The sequence below is a fragment of the Oratosquilla oratoria genome, chromosome 12 (genome assembly GCF_046742065.1).
Source record: "Oratosquilla oratoria isolate Oo_2021 chromosome 12, ASM4674206v1, whole genome shotgun sequence".
In the NCBI taxonomy this organism is placed as follows: domain Eukaryota; kingdom Metazoa; phylum Arthropoda; class Malacostraca; order Stomatopoda; family Squillidae; genus Oratosquilla; species Oratosquilla oratoria.
The window spans coordinates 25,708,540-25,730,903 of NC_134788.1; the positions used below are offsets into that span (position 1 = coordinate 25,708,540).

General features: G+C 39.5%; 2 protein-coding genes across 2 annotated transcripts; both read left to right on the forward strand.

Moving 5' to 3' along the window:
• Positions 1-1,054: 1,054 nt before the first annotated feature.
• Positions 1,055-3,435, forward strand: LOC143030610 (uncharacterized). Its single transcript, XM_076193776.1, has one exon. It carries the CDS (start codon positions 1,552-1,554, stop codon positions 2,914-2,916), a length of 1,365 nt encoding a protein of 454 aa, XP_076049891.1. The 5' UTR covers positions 1,055-1,551; the 3' UTR covers positions 2,917-3,435.
• Positions 3,436-12,603: 9,168 nt separating this feature from the next.
• LOC143031133 (uncharacterized) lies at positions 12,604-18,491 on the forward strand. The gene is made up of 2 exons (XM_076194618.1): positions 12,604-12,918; positions 15,703-18,491. Exon 2 carries the CDS (start codon positions 15,838-15,840, stop codon positions 16,789-16,791), a length of 954 nt encoding a protein of 317 aa, XP_076050733.1. The 5' UTR covers positions 12,604-12,918; positions 15,703-15,837; the 3' UTR covers positions 16,792-18,491.
• The last annotated feature ends 3,873 nt before the right edge of the window (positions 18,492-22,364 follow it).

Below are 22,364 nucleotides of genomic sequence, written 5' to 3' on the forward strand. Positions count from 1 at the left end.
AGCAAACACCATCATAATGAGCAGTGTACCATTTTTGTGGTTTCCACTATATGAAGGTAAAACAAGACAAATATAAGTGTAGTAGTTTCAGAGGGATGCATTTGTTGAGTGTAGTTGGAAGGCTTATGGGAGGGTTTTAATTGAGGGAATAAGGAGAGGAACAGGTAGTAATTGGTAAGGAACAGCATGGGTTTAGGAAGGGGGTTGCATGGGCCAGATTTTTGTAGACATGTGAGAAAGCTTTAGTAAAACTCAAGGATGTTCCTTGGACCATTATGGATTTATAAAAGGTTTATAACAGGGTAGACAGGAAGGCACTATGGGAGGTATTGCAGATATATGTGATTGGGAGAAGCTGTTAAGGGCAGTCAAGAGATTTTACAAGAGTTGTAGAATCTGTTAGAATTAGGAAGGGAGAGAGCAAGTGTTTTGGGATAAAGGTGAGGCTGCATCATGGATGTGTCATGTCATCATGTCTGTTCAGTGTGTACATGGAATGGGTGGTGCAGGAGGTGAATGGGCAGGGAATTGGAAATGGTTGATAAAAATGGAGAAAAGTGGGACGTGAGCCGGTTGTTATTTGCTGACGACATTGTGCTTGCAGCAGGGTCATAGGGGGGATTAAGGGAGTTAGTGACAGACTTTGGAAAGGTATGTGATTGGAGAAATTTTAAGGCAAATGTGGGTAAAGTAAGGTGATGTGGTGTACAAGGGGACAGGATGGGAGCAAGTTGGAATTAAGTCTGCAAGGATAGAGACTGGAAGAAGTCTCACCAGGAACTCACCAAGGAACGTGCCCAGCTCTGCCAAATGAATATAATCATTGACCAATATTAACAGCAGTCAAGTAGTTGGTGATGAGAAGTCTGGATACATACATAATTTGTTTTGGTACAAAAGGACTTGAGCATGAAATGGTATGTGTACATAGTCCATAATCCTATTATTACACATTATTATACATATGTATATATATATATATATATATATATATATATATATATATATATATATATATATATATTATACATGTATATATATGCATAAATACATGGAATAGGTTAGGTGAAATAGCCAAAGTTCAAGGAATACATAGGTTCAAATCTAAAAATGACAATTAGAAATCAAGGATAATTAAGTTGGCACTGTACCGAAATTTGAGGCTAAGTATGATGGAAATTGAAGAATAGGAGATGGGACCCAACAAGCGTTGCACCTTTTTCGTATACTACGATTAGGTCAATGTAATAAAACGAATGCACCTCAAAGATTTAGATGCCAATCTTATAATTGATTTTTTTTTTAAGGGGAATTATCACAACATTTTTTTTTGGGAGACCTATAGATTCCATGAATTTCTTAAACATTGCAGAGAATCCAGTGTGACATCTGTGGCACATCTGTGTCAATCTTATAATTACATTTTTTCAGGGTAATTATCAACATTTCTTTGGGAGACCTATAGATTCTATGAATTTCTTATATATTGCAGAGAATCCAATGTGACATCTGTGGCACAGCTATCTCACAAGTCATCTTCAATATCAAGTGATGACCAACAAAGGAGAGAAGCCTTTCCAGTGTGATTCTGCATTCTCAGAAAAGTCCCACTTCAAATATCACAGTATGACCGACACTGGTGAGAAATCTTTCCAATGTGACCTGTGCAATGCAGCTTTCCCATGGAAGAGTGATGTCAAACGTCACATGATGACCCACACAGGAGAGAAGCCATTCCAGTGTGACCTGTGCCATGCAGCTTTCTCAAGCAAGCGTGATCTCAAACGTCATATGATGACCCACACAGGAGAGAAGCCTTTCCAGTGTGAACTATGCAATTCTGCTTTCTCACAAAAAGGTAATCTCAAATATCACATGATGACCCACACAGGAGAAAAGCCTTTCCAATGTGACCTGTGCAATGCAGCTTTCTCACGAAAAGGCGACCTCAAGATTCATATGATGTTCCACACTAAAGAGAAGGCTTTCCAATGTGAGCTATGCAATGCAGCTTTCCCACGGAAGGGTGATCTCAAACGTCATATAATGACCCACACAGGAGAGAAGCCTTTTCAGTGTAACCTGTGCGATGCAGCTTTCTCACAGAGGAGTGATCTCGGACAGCACATGATGACCCACACAGGAGAGAAGCCTTTTCAGTGTAATCTGTGCGATGCAGCTTTCTCACAGAAAGGTAATCTCAAGTATCACATAATTACCCACACAGGAGAGAAGTCTTTTCAGTGTGACCTGTGCAGTGGAGCTTTCTCAAAAAAGTGTGATTTCAAACGTCACATGATGAAGCACACAGGAGAGAAGCCATTCCAGTGTGTAATGTGTGATACAATTTGCTTACAAAAGGGTGATTTTAAATGTCACATGATGACCCACACTGGAGAGAAGCCTTTCCAATGTATCCTTTGTGATACAGCTTTCACACTAAAGGGGCATCTCAAAAATCACATGATGACCCATACAGGAGAGAAGCCTTTCCTCTGTGACCTGTGTGATTCTGCTTTCTCAAGAAAGGGTACTCTCAAATGTCACATGATGACCCACACAGGAGAGAAGCCTTTCCAGTGTGACCTGTGTGATTGTGCTTTCTCACAAAAGGGTACTCTCAAATGTCACATGATGACCCACACTGGAGAGAAGCCTTTCCAGTGTGACCTGTGTGATTCTGCTTTCTCAAAAAAGGGTGCTCTCAAACGTCACATGATGACCCACACTGGAAAGAAGCCTTTCCAGTGTGACTTGTGTGATTCTGCTTTCTCCCAAAAGGGTGCTCTCAAACGTCACATGATGACCCACACTGGAGAGAAGCCTTTCCAGTGTGACCTGTGTGATTGTGCTTTCTCACAAAACGGTGCTCTCAAGTGTCACATGATGAACCACACTACGGAGAAGCCATTTTAATGTGATCAGTGTAATACAGTTTTCTCACAAAAGGGTGATGTCAAATGTCACATGATGACCCACACAGGAGGCCTTTCCGATGTCACTTGTGCAAAGCAGCTTACTTGTAAGAGTTGTATTAGGACAACTACTACCCATGGACAATAACCCCACAAGGACAACTACCCTATAGGTTATTGTCCATGGGGGTGGGTGGGTAAATGTCCAATATGAGGGATCTCAAAGATCATAGGTGACACATTGGAGAGAAGCCCTTACAGTGTGACCTATGTGATGCATCTTTCTTACGAAAGAGTTTCATCAAACTGCCTATGATGACCCACTGGAGAGAAGCAATTCCAGTGTGATCTGTGTGATGCAGCTGTCATGAAATAATAGTCTCAAATGACACGTGTGTAGTGTATTCAGATTAAAACAATGTTTAGGTTCATGGCGATATGTGCCTTTCGCTTTTGTTTTCTTGATGTTTTTGCATTAGTGGGTGCCATGATGTAAACAAAGTGTAATATATACGATGTAGTGGCAAGGATTTGTTTGGTTTATCCTTCTTAATTTAAGGATATTAATGATGAAACTGATTAATATGCACAGAAAAGCTAAGATATAACAATGGTGATGAGTCACAAAGTGTTTTTGAATGTTTTTCAGAAATCATTGGGCACCTCAGCCTCCTTTGATTACGTGCGTCATGACGTCTGGTGTCTAGACTAGGCTAAGGGTGACCACACCTAGTATAGGTGTCTTTACTTATATTACTTGGTGTTACACAACACTGGAAATCACCTGTTTGTTTTTCTCCTATTAGAGAAAATGTTTTAAGATGACCTAAATTTGCTTGAAAGTTTTTGATAGCCAAGAAGCTAGATCAGATTTAAAAGATGGCATCTTCCATAAAGATTGGACTGTTTAACTCCTCTGAAGAACTGCCATTTGATGTTTATTTGGTTTGTTTCAAGCACATTTAGCCACTTGGGAAATAACTGATGCTGTCAAGAAGAAAAATCTACTGTTTGCATAAGCACTAAAATGTTTGGAAGTTTAACAACTGTGACTGCTCCAGACATGCCAACTACAAAGACATATGATGAGCTTATTGAATTACTGAAAAAACATTTTATCACTAAGCCATCATATCACCGAAGCTTGTGTTCTTTTCAACAATGGCGTATAGTTGAAAAAGAAACTGTGAAAGAGCTATATGCAGACCTGAAAAAACTGGCGAAGGATTGCACCTTTGGTGCAACGTTTGATGCCAGGCTGCAAGACCAACTGTTTATGGCAACTGATGAAGTATCATACTTCAAATATCTACTTGCTGAAGGCCTGAAACTAGAAGCTTTGACATCTTCAACACTCCTAGACCGCATTCTGTCACTTAGTTCACATGGGGAAAGGAGAGATGGCAAAGTCCAGTTCATCAGGTACACTTGTGCATAAAGTGCATAGCAAGGCTATGTCAAAGTGTAAGCATTGTGGTTTCCTGCATCCAAGTTCTGCTAGTACATTTAAAAACTTGGAATGTAACTTTTATGGTTGCAAGGGTCATTTAGAAAAAAAAAAAAAATGGTAGAATTAAGCAAAATGATTCATACAAATCCAATAATAGTTTGAAGCAAAATAGTTCTAAGAGTTTTGAGAATAAAGATGTAAAATAAGTTTCTGAATCTGAACCAGAGAATGGAAATGAGTTAGAACACAGTGATAAAACATGTTGCTGAAAGTTTCATGTAATTGTATCAAATATGGTAGACCAGAAATGTACATGTTTATGTTAAATGATAAAGCTATATCTTTAGAGATAGAATCTGGTTCATGTGTTTCACTGTTATGTGAAAATTAGCTAAAAGTACTAAATGTTAAAATGACTCCATTTTCCAAAGAATTGACTGCTTATGGAGGTCCTCTTGTAGTAAGATTTAACAACTACGAGTGCATGCATGCATAAAGCTGTCCGTCGATTTCGACGATGACGTCACTCCATGCGAAGGAGTTGAAAGATGAAAGAAATTCAGCGTTGATGGGTCTTGCGGTGGCTGACGAGTCCAATGCGGGCGGCACATACACGTCCACAGATGTCACACACGTACTCTCCATCTGGGAGAGCTGGACGATGGCGCCTAGCTCGTCTTTCTTCAGCCACTCTGTCATAAATTTGGTTGAATGAGGTCATTCCCGACTGGCAGGTCGCCTTCCACTCATCTCTGTCTTCAGTTAGTGTTTCTAGTTGCATAGGTTGGATGCCACACTTTTTCAAGTTAGCCTTCAAGCAGTCTTTGTACCGTTTGCGCTGCCCACCCACTGATCGTCGTCCTTCTGCGAGTTCTCCATATAAAATCTGCCTTGGGAGTCTATTTTCCGGCATTCTTGACACGTGTCCAATCCATCTGAGCTGTTTCCGCACGATCATAGCTTCAAGAGAATCTACACCCGCCCTCATTCGTATCTCCGTGTGAGGTATGCGGTGCCACCACTTAAGGCCAAGAATCTTCTGCAGGAAGCTTATGTGGAACCTCTCTAGCGTCTTGATGTGCCCTCGGTAAGGGACCCAGGTTTCACTTGAGTAGAGCAGAATAGAGAGACAGATTGATTTGTAAACTGCGATCTTTGTGCGTACAGTGAGGTCCCTACAAAGAAACACTCTCCCTGAGAGTTTTCCGAAAGAGGTCGAGGCAAGGCTGATTCTACGATGTATTTCATCAGTCATATTACCTTTACTGTTGATAATTGAACCCAAGTATTTAAAGCTATTCACATTTTTGATCGATGTGTTATACACTTTGAAGGTGGTGGGCTCAATTTTGGGCTGCAAAGTGGACATCGCTTCGGTTTTGTCGGTGCTAATTACAAGGCCCGCGCGTGTGTAGGTTTGTTCCAGTTCTTGGAGATTGCGCTGAAGGCCATCAGAAGTGCATCCCACAATTGCGGCATCATCCGCATACTGGAGCTCAACCACGCAATCTCTAGTAGTTTTTGTGGGCGCTTTCAGTCGTCGTAGGTTGAAGAGATTGCCGTCCAATCGATAAGAAAGTGGCACACCGTCCTCTGGGCTGATGCCTTGTGCAGCAGCGATCATAACAGCTGCGAGGTACAGGTTAAAAATTACAGGAGCAATGACACAGCCCTGTCGCACACCGGTGCACACATTGATAGGGTCAGATCTAATACCGTTACCAAGGACTCTAACCATTGCACCGTCATGAAGGGCCTTGATTACGTTTAGGAACTTTGGTGGGCATCCAAATCTATGAAGCACCTCCCACAGCAATTCCCTATTTATAGTATCAAAGGCTTTCGTCAAGTCAATGAAAACCATATATAGATTACAATGTTGCTCAATGCACTTCTCTTGTATCTGGCGTATGACAAACACCATGTCGGTTGTGCTGCGGTTTTTTCTGAAACCGCACTGGCTTTCAGGTAAAACATTCTCAGATATTGTCTCAATGAGTCGCAAGAGCAGAATTCTGGCTAATATCTTGCCAGCGGTTGATAGGAGTGAAATCCCTCGGCTATTATTACAATCAGCTCTATCACCTTTATTTTTATAAATGCTGATGAGATCCGCATCTTTCCATTGTTGTGGGACGCAGCCGGAGTTCCAAGCTGCTGTGATTAGTGTGTGCAAGGCTCGGACAACAGCCTTCCCACCATGTCGAAGGATCTCCGCAGGAACTGCATCAGGTCCTGGAGCTTTATTGTTTTTTAACGAGGCCACTGCGTTCGAGACCTCCTGTATTGTTGGAAGTTCATCCAACTCCTCTAAGACCGGTAACTCTGGTACATTTTGTATGAATGAGGGGTCTACAGGGGTGTGCCTGTTCAGTAACTCTTGGTAGTGTTCCGCCCATCGTGCAAGTATGGCTGATTTTCCAGTTATAAGGGTGCCGTCTGCTCCTCTCACAGGGTGGATGGGGCCATGACGGGGTCCATACGCAGTTTTTATTGCCGAGTAGAATTGCTGCTGATTACCAACATCGGCGTAGCCCTGAATTTCTGCTGCCAACTGCGTCCACCAGCTGTTTTGCATTCTTCTCAGTTCGCGTTGAGCCTGACTCCGTGCTGCTTTAAGTTTTCCATGATTTCCATTTGTTGGATTGCGAAGGTATCTTAGGTTTAGCCTGTTTCGCTCATCAATAAGGGTCTGGATGTCCCCTCTCTGATCGTCAAACCAGTCTCTATGCCGTCTCCTAGTAGTACCCAGGACTCTGGTAGAACAATCCGTTAAGACATCTGCTACTGCACCCCACTTCTACGAGTATAGTACAAAGCATAGATTTTTTGTTACTGATTCACACTGTAATGATTTATGTGGTAGAGATCTAATGAACAAAGTAGGTATTAAGATCCCATGTTTAGATGAAGCTTTGAAAGTGAAATCAGTAAATGGCATGAATGTTTCTGATAATCCTAAACAACTTTTGGATAGTTATCAAATGAAGATTCACCTATTAAAGGAGTTCAAACTAAAATATGAACAAAGATGCTACTCCTAAATTCAGCAAAGCAAAGCAAGTGCTATTAGCTCACAAAGAGTTAGTTAATATTGCTGTAGAAGAGCTTTTGGACAATGAAATCATAGAACCTGTAGCTTATAGTGATTGGGCTTCACCCATTGTACCAGTTTTCAAAGATTCAGGTAAAATGAGAAATACTCATTACTTAAGCTTGATGAGATGTTGGCTACAGTTGAAGATAATCATGTGTTCTGTAAGTCAGATTTGTATAACGCATGTTTAAAAAAAAAAAAGTTTTCTGTAGAAGATCAGAAATACTTTATCTCAACTGAAAAAGGATAGTTTAAATACAAAAGATTGCCTTGTGGACTGGCATCTGCACCACGAGTTTTTCAAAGGTACATATCACAATAATTAAGTGGTATGGATGGTTTAATTATTTGTTCAGATGACATCCTTATTTGTGCCAAGTCAAAAGAAGACCAAAGTAATAAAGATAAGCTTGTTTTGAATGAATTGGGTGAGGCTAATGTCAAGTTGAATCTGGAAAAATGTGAGGTTAATAAGACTGTAATTAATTTCCTTGGTTATGTGATTTCTGGAGAAGGTTTAAATCCATGACCAAATAAAGTTAAAGCTATCCTTGATGCTCCAGTACCAAAACACTTACATGAGCTACAGTCATTTCTTGGATTAGTCACTCATTATAGTAGATTTGTCCATAAGATTCTGAAATTTTGTTACCACTATGATTTTTAACAAAAAACATTATCAAGTGTGTGTGGTCAAAACAGTGCCAAGTAGCTTGTAATGTCATTAAAGAAACTTTATGCAAATCTGATGTTTTATCATGCTTTACTGGAAAGTCAAAATTGATTCTAGAATGTGATGCTTCTCCAGTAGGTGTAGATTGTATATTGATACAGGTTGAAAATAATGTTGAAAAACGTATTGCATTTACAAGTAAAAAGCTTACTTCTGCTGAGAAAACTTATTCATAGACTGACCATGAAGGGCTAGCACTAGTGTTTGGTGTCACAAAGTTTAGATACTATGTATTAGGTAGGAATTTTGAGTTGAGAACTGGTCATTAACCACTTCTTGAATTGTTCAGAAAAAAAGAAAACAAAGCAAATCCAATAAATTGAAATGCAAGATTAATCAGGTGGTCTGTTTTGTTGTCACACTATATCTATGATCTCATTCTTAAAAGTGGTAAAACCAATGTAGTTGCTGATGCTTTGAGTAGGTTACCTATTGAAGTGCCACTAACTTGATTTGTTTTTATTTGAGACTAGTAGACATAATGCAGGAAGGGGACAGATGGGCTGATTGTACTTTCCTGGATTTACAAAAGGCATTCAATAAAGTACCACTCAAAAAGCTACTAAGAAAACTCAAAATGACAGGAGGTGTACAAGGAAAGTTATTGAAATGGATGGAAGATCTCTTGAAAAAGAGTAAAATGAGGGTGGTACTTAGAGACAGAAACTCAACCTGGGAAGAAATGGTAAGTGCAGTCCCAAAAGGTTCTGTATTAGCTCCAATAATGTTCGCCATACATATAAAAAACATGGATGAAGGTATAGAATGTTATATGAACTTCTTTGCAGATGACGCAAAACTACTAAAGAAAGTAAATACAGAAAAAGACTGTGAATCACTACAGAGAGACCTGGACAAAATCTGGGAATGGAGCCAAAAGTGGGCCATGAACTTCAACATCAAGAAATGTAGCATAATGGATTTTGAAAAAAAAAAAAAAAATGGAAATAGAATATCAGGGCAATATAAAATTGGTACAAAGAAAGTAAAAAATTTAGCTCAGAAAAGGGCCTAGGAGTAATTATTAACCAAGACATGTCACAAGAGAAGCATACTAACAAAATTGTTGGAGAAACCCACAATTGACTAAGAGCAATAAAGGTGGCTTTTAACTACTTGGATGAGGTAATGGTAAAGAAAATATTAGTCATACTGATAAGACCAAGATTGGAGTGCGCTGCAACAATATGGACATCCAGCACAAAAACAATATAAAGAAATTAAAAGAATCCAAAGAGCAATGAAAAAGATGGTGCCAACCCTTTCAAAATTGACATACAAATATTGTCCAAACTGGAACTACCAACCCTGGAACAAAGAGAAAGAGAAGATCTACTGGCCATTTACAGAATCAAGAAAGGCATGGAAGTCCTTGACACTGAAATTTTATTAAAGTGGGATAAAAGAAAAACAAGAGAACATGAAAAGAAACTCAAAAAGGATAGTTCTAGAAGAGATCTGAAAGAAAAAATAGTTTCCCACATAGAGTGGTGGTGTGGTAATTGTTGTTACGGGAATGGCAATTTCCCGAAAGCTTGTTTAATTTTCGAATCTGGAATCTTTCCTGTAACTTCGTACCAAACTATTGTAATTCTAATTAATATTATTAAACTCCCCTCCCTCTTTATTATTTATTCAAACCTATGTTATGATTTGATTAACAAATCGGGAACTTGAGAACTTACTTCAAGTATCAGTTGTCCCGTGGCTTCGAAAACGTTTTGAAGGCTCATTAAAAACTCCTGCCGAACAAGTCCCGGTACGCCAGACTAGCTTCAACCCTGGTACCAGTGACAAGCTTTAACCCTGTCACCAGAAGGACAATAAACCTCGGCAAGGATCTACAGCCATCGAAGCCTCAAACTTATATTCTGTTATAACGATTTGTTAGAGAACTCAAACAGGTAAGTATTCTAACGTTCAGTTTTGTTCATTTAATTACGACATTGGATGTCTGGAACAAATTGATTGAAACAGTAGTATGTGCAAAAACTATACAAGAATTTGAGAACAAACTAGATGCTGAAAGATACAAAGACGGTCACTACGAGCATAGCTCCCTTCCTGTATAATACAACTAGGTAAGTACGTCTCGTGGCACAGTGGTAGCGATCGCGGCCGCAACTACGGCGGTCCGCGTTCGAATCCCGCACAGAGCTGAAATAACTTCAGTATCTGCACTGCGAGTTGTTACTCCAACTCATGTGGGCGGGAAGTTGGGTGTGTGTGTGCATGCAAGGTCACTGCATTACCCATAGATTGGTCGTATGTAAGCTCTGAACTCTTCTGGGAAGGTAATAGCTGTTGATCACGAGTCCAACACGTGAACCAAGATCATGGTGAATCACACAACCACACACACACACACACACACACACACACACATATATATATATATATATATATATATGTACATATGTGTGTGTGTGTGTGTGTGTTGCTTTTTATGCTCTCCAATAAGTTATTTGAACACAGTACTGTATGAAATTATGTATTTAACAACGCAGTCGTGGAATTCTACATACACTAGTGGATGTATTATAGGACCAGAAGATATAAAAAAAATTATAATCTCAATCTATATTTGTTGAAAACTGTCAAATTTAAGCTTGAGTATGATATGTTATAGAACCAGTAGAATGCCATATGATCTGTACTAAACAAATTAATAGAAAAGTACACAAACAGATGAATGTTTGTAGCACCATTCATTGATATTGTCAAACTTCACAATAAAGAAAAGGAAATTGAAATGCTGTTTTGTTACAATACCTTAACATATCCTTTACAGGCCATGCTGACCTTATCAAATGTTAATCTGCTTCCATGATATGAAACACATTAGTATAATGTTCATGTATACATTTTCATGTACTGTTGCTTGGTTATCAGGAGAGAACATAAGCACTGAAGGGATCCTTCTTTCTGTAAAGTAGCATATGAAAGAAAAATTGCCAGTGTATTCAATAGAAATAAAACCAGGAGAGAGAGAAAATGCATTTTCTTTTTTTACTGTGTGAAACACCACAGAACAAAATACGGTGTGGGGACATTTTGTCCCGGGGGTGCAGATTTCAGGACATTTTGTCTGGGGACATTTTGTCCGGGGACCTTTTGTCCTACATTCACAAAATACACCACTATGCTCACTAATGTTGTACAATAGTATCTTCATGGCTCAATAATCAGAGACCTACAACAAACTTCATGTTCCCTTAGTGATGAGTCGACTGATGTCTCAGTTACAAAGCACCTGTGCGAGATGTTTCAAGAAGAATGGATTATGGACTACTTATAAAAGACCACTCGCTCGCGCGGGATCGGTTGTTGTAGGTGGGAAGAGGTGTCTGTATGAAAATTAAAAGACATTTGTGTCTGGAAAAGGTCTACTGCCACTGGGCGATTCGCAGGGACATTTCTTTCCTGATGTCGTGGTACAGGAGACCTAATTGGAGTTGGACGCTGAAATCAATGTCTGTAACTGGTTGCTTATGGGATATTCATTCAACAATAACCTCAACCAACAAAGTAAGGAAAAGGAGTAGGACGCTTAGCGGTAGGGAGAGGCAGAAAAATTGAAAAGACTTATAGTGGTAGGTAAACTGAAGTGAAAAGATGCAGTAGGAAAGTGAGAAATTAAATTAATTTCAGTAGAAGCAAAGCTTACGTAGATGTTTGTGCGTGCGATCGTATTTTTGTGATCTGCTCGTGTGTAGATGTAAGTTCAACTGGATATACAAGGGGCTAGTCATATCCTGGCTCCGGCCGACGAAACAGACATGCTGAAGTAGGGGAGCCATTTTAACGGCTACCTTTCCTCATGCTTGGGAAACACTGAAGACGGCGGCACACTAGACATTTGTCGTTTCCTTGCTATTTGTTTTTACACTTGCTTTGATACCCAAAGTGAGTAGCATGGTACTGACTCCTGCTGCCAGGAAATGTGGATAATTCGCTGGGAAGGACAATAATAATTGCAATTTTGTTTACCCCAGTTCGTTGCTCAAATGAATCACCATCCGTAGGGCTAAGATAAAATATAAGTAGACTGGAATATGCATTTTGTTGTTTAAACACGTGTTTCTATTGAGACTATATACTCATTAGAAATGAAAAAAGTATATGAAATTGGTGCTCATTTTTCTTTTGTTTGACTATCGCAGTAATAGTTTGGTTTACCAATATATAGGGGTTTATATAAGATACAAGTAGAATGGAACGTACATTTTGTTGTTTAAACACGTCTTTTTTATTGACACTATTTACTCATTAAAATTAAAAAAGTATATGGAATCTGTGCTCATTTTTACGTTTGATTACCGCAGTCGTAGTTTCGTTTACAATTATAGCCAAGTTGGAAATGTATTGTATCCATAGGTACCTGACTACAACTTCGAAGAGAACGTCTGAGCGTGGTTCTAAATATAAAGTGCTTTCTGAAAGTTTCTTCATTAGGTTGCCATACGCACTTTAATAGCAACGCCTTGCCAACCATGACTGAAGCTACAACCTTTTCTTCTGCTTCTTCAGTTTCCGTAGCTTTCGTATGTTTACTATGTGTATTAGCAACTGAGATACCTTTACTCAGTCTTACAGTCGTACGCGCCTACGAGGAGACAGTTGAATATTTGGCGTGAAGTTTTGTTACTGTTTTCGCCAATCACGGGAAAAACATACCCTGTGTGACGGATACTAGAGTTTGCGAGTAAAACAGGTTGCAAAAGTGAGTAGAATGTTAACCAGAAACTCACTAGAGTGCTCAAATTAGCCACCATTCCTGGGTATATATGAAATATAAATGAAAGTGAGCATGCATATTGTTTATGCAAGATTATATCATAATACACCAAAAAAGTTTTGTCTTGCCATGATTATGATTTAAGAGTAAGATTGCCTTGGGGCACAATTTTGTTAGACAAATTTAATTGTAGCTCAACTGAAGTGGCTGTTCTCACTGTATAACTGTAACTCAATAAGCTCATCTCGCCAGCTTGTTTTGGTCGTGGTTGTTGGAGGGGCCAGGGATGGGGTGGGTGAATCTAACCTAACCTAACCCCATATAAATAGAGGTGGTGACAGATTACATTAGGTTCGTAGGGTAATTTACTTTTCATTCAAGGGTGTCAGAAATCATGATTTTATAGCTTTATCCATAGGCTATTTCTACAAAAATAAACTCATAGGAGTGTCTCTTGAAAAGTGAGTTTAGCAGCAGAAACTGATATCAGATTAAGTGAATGTGCTAATAACTTGAATAAAACTATTGAATACTTATATGTTGCATCCTGAAAAGGGGGCTGTGCAGAAGTTTAACATGAAGAAAGAGGTAGGTGATGAGCGTACACCAGGAGATGCATGGCTGGGGCCAAAGCCATCACCTTTGCCATATCTTTGGACTCTTGGGGCAGGTAAACAATAGTTACTGTTAAGAATTGGCCTTGATATCTAATATGAATGTACCCATAGGGTTACAGACAGGAGGATGCCTAGACCCACACTCCATCCTGTTTTATCTGTCTTTATGACCTAAGTGGGAAGACTTGGCAGAAGTATTCATTCTTCCCCTACCACAGGAAATGGTAAAGATGGGAATATATACTCGATGTGTTATGAGAAATAGGCCCCTGGGAATGGATGCCAAAAGGAGATGCATGAAGGGGTGATTGTGCTGACAGGATTGCCTGCATGAGGAGCTGAGATGAGATGGGGGAAAGGGTGGTGGATGGGAGTGGAATGAGTGTGAGTAGGTGCATGCCTTTGACTTAGCCACCTTCCTTATAAGTGGAGAGTAGTATGTAATTCAAACCAACAAGTAGGCAAATGCAAGACCAACTAAAGAGTCTGGGATGGGTGAAAGGCATGCTTTGGCACTGCTACCCCCATTTTAGTAGGAAAAAACTTATGTAATATTGCCAGCAATTATATCTAGTACACATATTGGACAGTGGCTCATGTCAGAGATTTTATCTGGTAACTATGTTTACACTGTAGTGAAACAGTACAAATGGGTCAAAGCAAACACCATCATAATGAGCTGTGTACCATTTTTGGGGTTTCCACTGTATGAAGGTAAAACAAGACAAATATAAGTGTAGTAGTTTCAGAGGGATGCATTTGTTGAGTGTCGTTGGAAGGCTTATGGGAGGATTTTAATTGAGGGAATAAGGAGAGGAACAGAGGTAGTAATTGGTAAGGAACAGCATGGGTTTAGGAAAGGGGTTGCATGGACCAGATTTTTGTAGACATGTGAGAAAGCTTTAGTAAAACGCAAGGATGTTTCTTGGACTATTATGTATTTCGAAAAGGTTTATAACAGGGTAGACAGGAAGGCACTATGGGAGGTATTGCAGATATATGTGATTGGGAGAAGCTGTTAAGGGCAGTCAAGAGTTTTTACAAGAGTAGTAGAATCTGTTAGAATTAGAAATGGAGAGAGCAATGTTTTGGGATAAAGGTGAGGCTGCATCATGGATGTGTCATGTCATCATGTCTGTTCAGTGTGTACATGGAATGGGTGGTGCAGGAGGTGAATGGGCAGGGGATTGGAAATGGTTTATAAAAAAAGAGAAAAGTGGGAGGTGAGCCAGTTGTTATTTGCTGACGACATTGTGCTTGCATCAGGGTCATAGGGGGGATTAAGGGAGTTAGTGACGGATTTTGGAAAGGTATGTGATTGGAGAAATGTTAAGGCAAATGTGGGTTAAGCAAGGTGATGTGGTGTACAAACGGACAGGACGGGAGCAAGTTGGAATCAAGTCTGAAAAGATAGAGACTGGAAGAATTATCACCAGGAACTCACCAAGGAATGTGCCCAGCTCTGCCAAATGAATATAATCATTGACCAATATTAACAGCAGTCAAGTAGTTGGTGATGAGAAGTGTGGATGCATACATAGTTTGTTTTGGTACAAAAGGACTTGAGCATGAAATGGTTTGTGTGCACAATCCATAATCCTATTATTACACATTATTATACATATGTATATATATATATATATATATATATATATATATATATATATATATATATATATATATATATTATATATATATATATATGCATATGCATAAATACATGGAATAGGTTAGGTGAAATAGCCAAAGTTCAAGTAATACATGGGTTCAAATCCAAATATGACAATTAGAAATCAAGGATAATTAAGTGCACTGTACCTCAATATGAGGCTAAGTATGATAGAAATTGAAGAATAGGAGATGGGACCCAACAAGTGTTGTGCCTTTTTTGTATACTATCATCAGGTCAATGTAATAAAACGAATGCACCTCAAAGATTTAGATGCCAATGTTATAATTACATTTTTTCAGGGGAATTATCAACATTTCTTTGGGAGACCTATAGATTCCATGAATTTCTTATACATTGCAGAGAATCCAATGTGGCATCTGTGGCACATCTGTGTCAATCTTATAATTGCATTTTTTCAGGGTAATTATCAACATTTCTTTGGGAGACCTGTAGATTCCATGAATTTCTTATATATTGCAGAGAATCCAGTGTGACATCTGTGGCACAGCTATCTCACAAGTCATCTTCAATATCAAGTGATGACCAACAAAGAAGAGAAGCCTTTCCAGTGTGACCTGTGTGATTCTGCATTCTCAGAAAAGTCCCACTTCAAATATGACCGACACTGGTGAGAAATCTTTCCAATGTGACCTGTGCAATGCAGCTTTCCCATGGAAGAGTGATGTCAAACGTCACATGATGACACACACAGGAGAGAAGCCATTCCAGTGTGACCTGTGCCATGCAGCTTTCTCACACAAGCATGATCTCAAACGTCATATGATGACCCACACAAGAGAGAAGCCTTTCCAGTGTGAACTATGCAATTCTGCTTTCTCACAAAAAGGTACTCTGAAATATCACATGATGAACCACACAGGAGAAAAGCCTTTCCAATGTGACCTGTGCAATGCAGGTTTCTCACGAAAATGTGACCTCAAGAGTCATATGATGATCCACACAGAAGAGAAGCCTTTCCAATGTGAGCTATGCAATGCAGCTTTCCCACGGAAGGGTGATCTCAAACGTCATATAATGACCCACACAGGAGAGAAGCCTTTTCAGTGTAACCTGTGCGATGCAGCTTTCTCACAGAAAAGTAATCTCAAGTATCACATAATTACCCACACAGGAGAGAAGTCTTTTCAGTGTGACCTGTGCAATGGAGCTTTCTCAAAAAAGTGTGATCTCAAACGTCACATGATGAACCACACAGGAGAGAAGCCATTCCAATGTGTAATGTGTGATACAGCTTTCTTACAAAAGGGTGATCTTAAACGTCACATTATGACCCACACTGGAGAGAAGCCTTTCCAATGTGTCCTTTGTGATACAGCTTTCACACTAAAGGAGCATCTCAAACGTCACATGATGACCCACACAGGAGAGAAGCCTTTCCACTGTGACCTGTGTGATTCTGCTTTCTCACAAAAAGGTGATCTCAAATGTCACATGATGACCCACACTGGAGAGAAGCCTTTCCAGTGTGACCTGTGTGATTCTGCTTTCTCACAAAAGGGTGCTCTCAAATGTCACATGATGAACCACACTACAGAGAAGCCATTTTAATGTGATCAGTGTAATACAGTTTTCTCACCAAAGGGTGATGTCAAATGTCACATGATGGCCCACACAGGAGAGAGGCCTCTCCGATGTCACTTGTGCGAAGCAGCTTACTTGTAAGAGTTGTATTAGGACAACTACTACCCATGGACAATGACCCCACAAGGACAACTACCCCGTAGGTTATTGTCCATGGGGGTGGGTGGGTAAATGTTCTGCATGAGTCATCTCAAAGATCACATGGTGACACATTGGAGAGAAGCCCTTACAGTGTGACCTATGTGATGCATCTTTTTTGCGAAAGAGTTTCATCAAACTGCCTATGATGACCCACTGGAGAGAAGCAATTCCAGTGTGATCTGTGTGATGCAGCTGTCATGAAATAATAGTCTCAAATGACACATGCTTACTCACTTTGAAGAAAAATATTCCCAGAAAATTCATCTCAAACATCATGATTTTCCAGACTCTGGAGAGAAGCCTTTTACAGTTTGACCTGTGCAATGCAACTTTCTCAAGGATGATCTCAAACATCACTTGACGACCAACACCAGAGAAAGGCCTCTCCAGCAGTGTGACCAGGGTGTTCCGAAATAGAAAGTGATGACACACATGGATAAAAGCCTTTCTACCATGACCTGTGCAATGCAACTTTCTCATGAAGGAGCAATGTCTAGTGTGACAGTGCATTGCACATTTCTCAATAAAGACTGGAGCTATGTGGGGATATGATTGTTGGATTCAAACTAGGACCTTTGGTATTCAAGTGCAGAAATGAATATAAAATACTCCTTGGACAAAATCAACCTTGGCTCTTTTTTATGCTTCATAACAAGTTCTTTAAAGACAGCATTGTTTAAAATTGTTATTATGTACTTAACGATGCAATGGTGAAGACCTACATACACGAGTGGAAGTTTTAGTGGATTTATAGGACCAGACCTAAAATCTGTTCATTATCTCAATTTATATTTGCTGAAAAATGTCTAATTTATAGAGCTGGGCACGTTACTGCCAGACTGGTAGTGTGTTACCAAAAAATCTGTGGTGCATTTCTGTCAATGCATTTTATATACATATGTATATGCATACATATATACAATGCATATATGTATAAATATATATATAGTTTAATTGGTAATGCACTACCTGTGCTGGTAACTCACCCAGCTCTGCTAGTTTAAAGGTCAACTGAGAAGGGATTGGATTTCTTTAGTTTTTGTTATTTCATGTATGAAAATATAATTTGGAAGAAGTTAGAATGCTAAAATACATGTTTCTAGCATTGTATAGTCTTGATTTTATCCAAATAGCATGATCTTAAAAGTGTCTGATAACAGATGAACTTTTCAATGTTGTAGTTACATTTTCCACTGCTAGGGCAACTGAGGATGTAAGGTTTGTCGTTTACACTCTTGGACATGGCCAGTGATACAAAAGTGACTTCACATCAAGTGAAGAAGATTTATCGGATTTGGATGCCAAGCTTCATATCTACAGGCAAAAGTACCAAGGATTCATGAATTACAAATTGTTTTTTATCTGTGATAAGTCACAATAAAACAAGCCTATGTAGCAAAGAGAATAGAGAAATAAATTGACTGAAGGGGAGAGGAAGGCTAGCAAAAGATACTCACAGGCATGTCTATGAAATTATCTGCCAAAGGCAGTGGTTGCTGTGGGGGAAGTGAAGCCATCAATCATATGCCTGGTTACTTTCGCATTCCATATCAATTTCGCTGGTAGTAGTACTTGCAGAAGGTGAATATTCATCGTAAGAACTTTGTAACAGCTGAAAAAAATCATTAGGTCTACATCAGTATGAATTCCTCCTGGTCCAGTATAATTAGGCTTAACTCCTGCTGGGGTAGTACATAAGAATGAAGGAGTCTGCAAGAGACTGTAAGGCCTAAACTAGGTTGGGAGATTCCACATGTTTGACTCTCAAAGGAGACTTTAATTTGGTTTATTCCAATTGACAAGACGTGGTCATAGGCCTATTATGGAAGCCCCTGTCATCATTGTCATGCCTGTCACACTAGCTAACCTATGTCATGATTGCACCTGTAATCATTAGTCAAGCCTAACCATGCTTGTTAATGATTATCAGTAGCTCCTCTTGGGGATAGGTGCAACCTGCGTAGAGCCGGTGGCCAGGGGTAGTTGCTGCCGTTTGGCCCCCCAACTCTTGGGGTTGGGGGGTGGTCCCACGACGTAGTGAGTCCACTTGGCCAGACTGCGGTGTGGTCACCACCCAGCACTTCTAAGCTACCAGAAGGGGCTGGATGACCGCGTTGTGAACAGCTGCCCAGGATGTAACACTTCACCCCATACCATACAACACATAATGGAAGACTGCATTATACACAATTATGCACGCAAACAACACAACATACGCTCTATAAAAGATTTGTGGGAAAACCCAGTTTCGGCTATGGCATTCCTTGGGGAGACGGGACTGCTCGGACAGTCTAGGGAACGACAACAACAACAACAACGATTATCAGTGACAGCGTAGATAACACGGGCATTTTTGTTTGTTGAACCTGGGGTCTTGTCGATAACAAAAATTGTCGGTGTTGCATTTTTTTTAATGGGATTCATGCTGACTCGGCAAGACCAGGGACCCGAGTGTATTTTTTCCAAATGTTTCGAACAGAGTTTCGCTTTCAATCCAGGCCTCCACGACTCGTGCCGTCTGCACCGAATGATCCAGTCCTTTTTGCGAACAAGATATTTCAGAAAAGAATGAAAATGAAGTCCATTTGAAGTAAAATGTTTCGTCGCATCACTGTTTCATTTTGCGGCGACATAATAAACCATTTTTGAGCTTAATACTTGATAAAACCTTGCTAACACACGAAATATAACAGGTCACTGATCAAGTTGACAGTACAACTCAGCATTTTATAGTGCACGCATATGGGTGCATCAGAATATAAACCCCGAGGTTGACGTCACAGCCTTACGAGAACAGCCGAAGATAGGCGAACGAAAGTTCATCTGCTACCAATATTTTGATATGCCTTTTTATCACATTGCGCAATAATTAGGATTTAATTTTGCATTATTTGATCAAAAAGTGACTAAGCCATTCATTAGGAAATATTCAACACCCTTTGAAAACCTCAGTTGACCTTTAAGTTTGAATGTGACATGTTATAGAACCAGCGGAATGCCACTTGATCTGTACAAAACAAATGAATAAATTAAATGGATAAATTAACAACTTGTTCATGTACTGCTGCTTGGTTATCAAGTGAGAACATAAGCACTGAAAAAGTACCCTTCTTTCTGCAAATTAGTATATGAAAAAATATTGTGACTTGGTAATATAATGAACAAAAAATAAGTAGAGTAAGGGAGGTTCAAATATTTACATATGTTGACAAGCATGGATAGTTTAGTCTCAACTTCACGTTGAAAATGACCAAGGAAACCTGTGAGAGAAAATGCGTTTTTTTAAGTTCCTCCACTATGTTGGTATACACACATTTATCACTGTATTGCCAACTATAGAGCACCATTCTCCAGTCTTTCAGAGTATATATGATACGCGTCCAGAAGCTGGCAGGAGAATATTTGGCGGGAAAATTTGTTATTGTCACTGGCAAGTCTAAAGGATATGGTGATAATGTGGACGAATGTACGGAATGCGTGGGATGAGGGTAGAAACTCTTGGGACCCCGTTCTAACACTTTTATTCCTTTATGCCACGGTGTTAGCTCTGTTGCTACCATCACTTTCAGTTCTCTCCTTAATGACTGGTTTTATTCTGTTAACTGTTCCTTCTATGACATGATTCTTCATTCATTTTCAACTTCTCTCTTTTCATCACTGTAGTATTGTAAGTCACTCATCTGTAGGCCCCATGCCTCTTTCGTCCTACTTAGTCAAGTACTTAGTATTAGTATGGGGTGAATTAAATGTATTTTTCTTCTTTTCCGAATGATATTATACTACAACTTAAGTGGATGAAGTACAGCAGAGGAATCCCACCTGGGATCCTTGTACACCCACAAAGCCAAGTCTGCATCGACGTCACTATTTAATTCATCCAATAAATTTGAACGTTACAAATAAGTGCCACCCTTTAAGGGCGTGACTTTACCTCCGTGCACCAATAATTTCTTTCCTCCACCCTTTTCTCCAATCAGAAAGGCTGTTATACTGTCTCAAGCAATACTGCTTACGCAAGCAAACTTGTTACGAAGCGAAGTGGCTAAGCGTTAACAATTCGCAACATCTGCACCTCTATCTAAACCCTAGCTCGTGTTTACAAACAATCGACGGTGAGCGAGAATGTGTAACTCCGCAACTCCTTAGTGGCCATTGTTTTCAAAACATCTAAGTCGTAAAATGAATTTATCGTCATCTGCCCCTCTATATACCTACTTGTCTACCTCAATCTGCCATCCTTATGCACATGGGCTTTTATTTTTAGTAATCTCAGGTGGGCCACCTTGAACGCTTTGCTAAAGTCAATGTAACTAACATCGTAGCTATCATTGTTATCTGACGCTTTATATACGTTAGTGTAAAAAGAATGAAGATTAGTCACACATGACTTACCCTTGGAGAAGCCATGCTGTGAATCAGGAATCAATTAATGTCTCGATGTGTTCTCTGAGACTATTAGCTATTATCGGTTCAAGCATTTTACCTACGATATCAAACTGATTGGCCTGTAGTTGCATATAGATGATTTATCACCGTTTTTTAAAACAGTAACAACGTTTGCCTGCCCCCCAAGCAATAGCCACAAAACAAGTGTCTACCGACTTACTAAATATTTCTGTTAACTAGCTGCAGATTCCAAATTTACACTCTTTAAGCACTCTCGGAAAAAAAGTCGTCTAGGCCCAGGGATTTTGTTGCTTTAAATATTTCAATCTGTTTGACTACTACTTCTTTACTGATGATATTAGTCTACTTGTTCATCCCCACTGAAAACCGGATCGCAGTCGGGTACCATATCTAACCTCTCTTTAGCAAACACCGAGAGAAAATATTTATTAAACGCTTCACTCATTTTCCTCCAATCCTATCATGACATTTTCGTCGTTTTTAAATTGGACCCATCCTTTCTTTATTTTTTGTTCTCTAGAGATGAAAGAAGACCTTTGGGTTGGATCTAGCTTGTTTGGTATCCTTAATTTTATAGTTACGTTTCTCTGTGCGCGTGTTCTTATAACCAGTCTTACCACACCGTTATATTTGGACCTAAGGTGTATTTCCCCGTTTTATATTCTTATGTAAAGTTCTCTTTTCATACCGATCTCAGATTTCAGCCTGTCCGTCATCCATTTGGGAGTGACGTTCGACATTGAGTTTTTTTTTTTTTTTGTGACACAGGAAAATAGGATACGCAAGTTTGCTAGCAAAGCAAGTAGCAAAAGTGAATAGAATGCTAGCAGAAATACCTAGTGTAAAGCTACTTTAATGGCAAGTTTAGATACTTGAATGGTCAAATTAGCCACCATTCCTGGGATTTACATAAGAAATAAATATATAATTTAGCGTGCGTATTATGGTTTATACAAGATTTTTTATCTGTTATCTTTAACTATCACTGTACA

What these genes read in the sequence shown, in the direction of transcription:
- LOC143030610 (XM_076193776.1), top strand. Translation starts at nt 1,552, where the DNA reads ATGACCAACAAAGGAGAGAAGCCTTTCCAGTGTGATTCTGCATTCTCA.
- LOC143031133 (XM_076194618.1), top strand. Translation starts at nt 15,838, where the DNA reads ATGACCGACACTGGTGAGAAATCTTTCCAATGTGACCTGTGCAATGCA.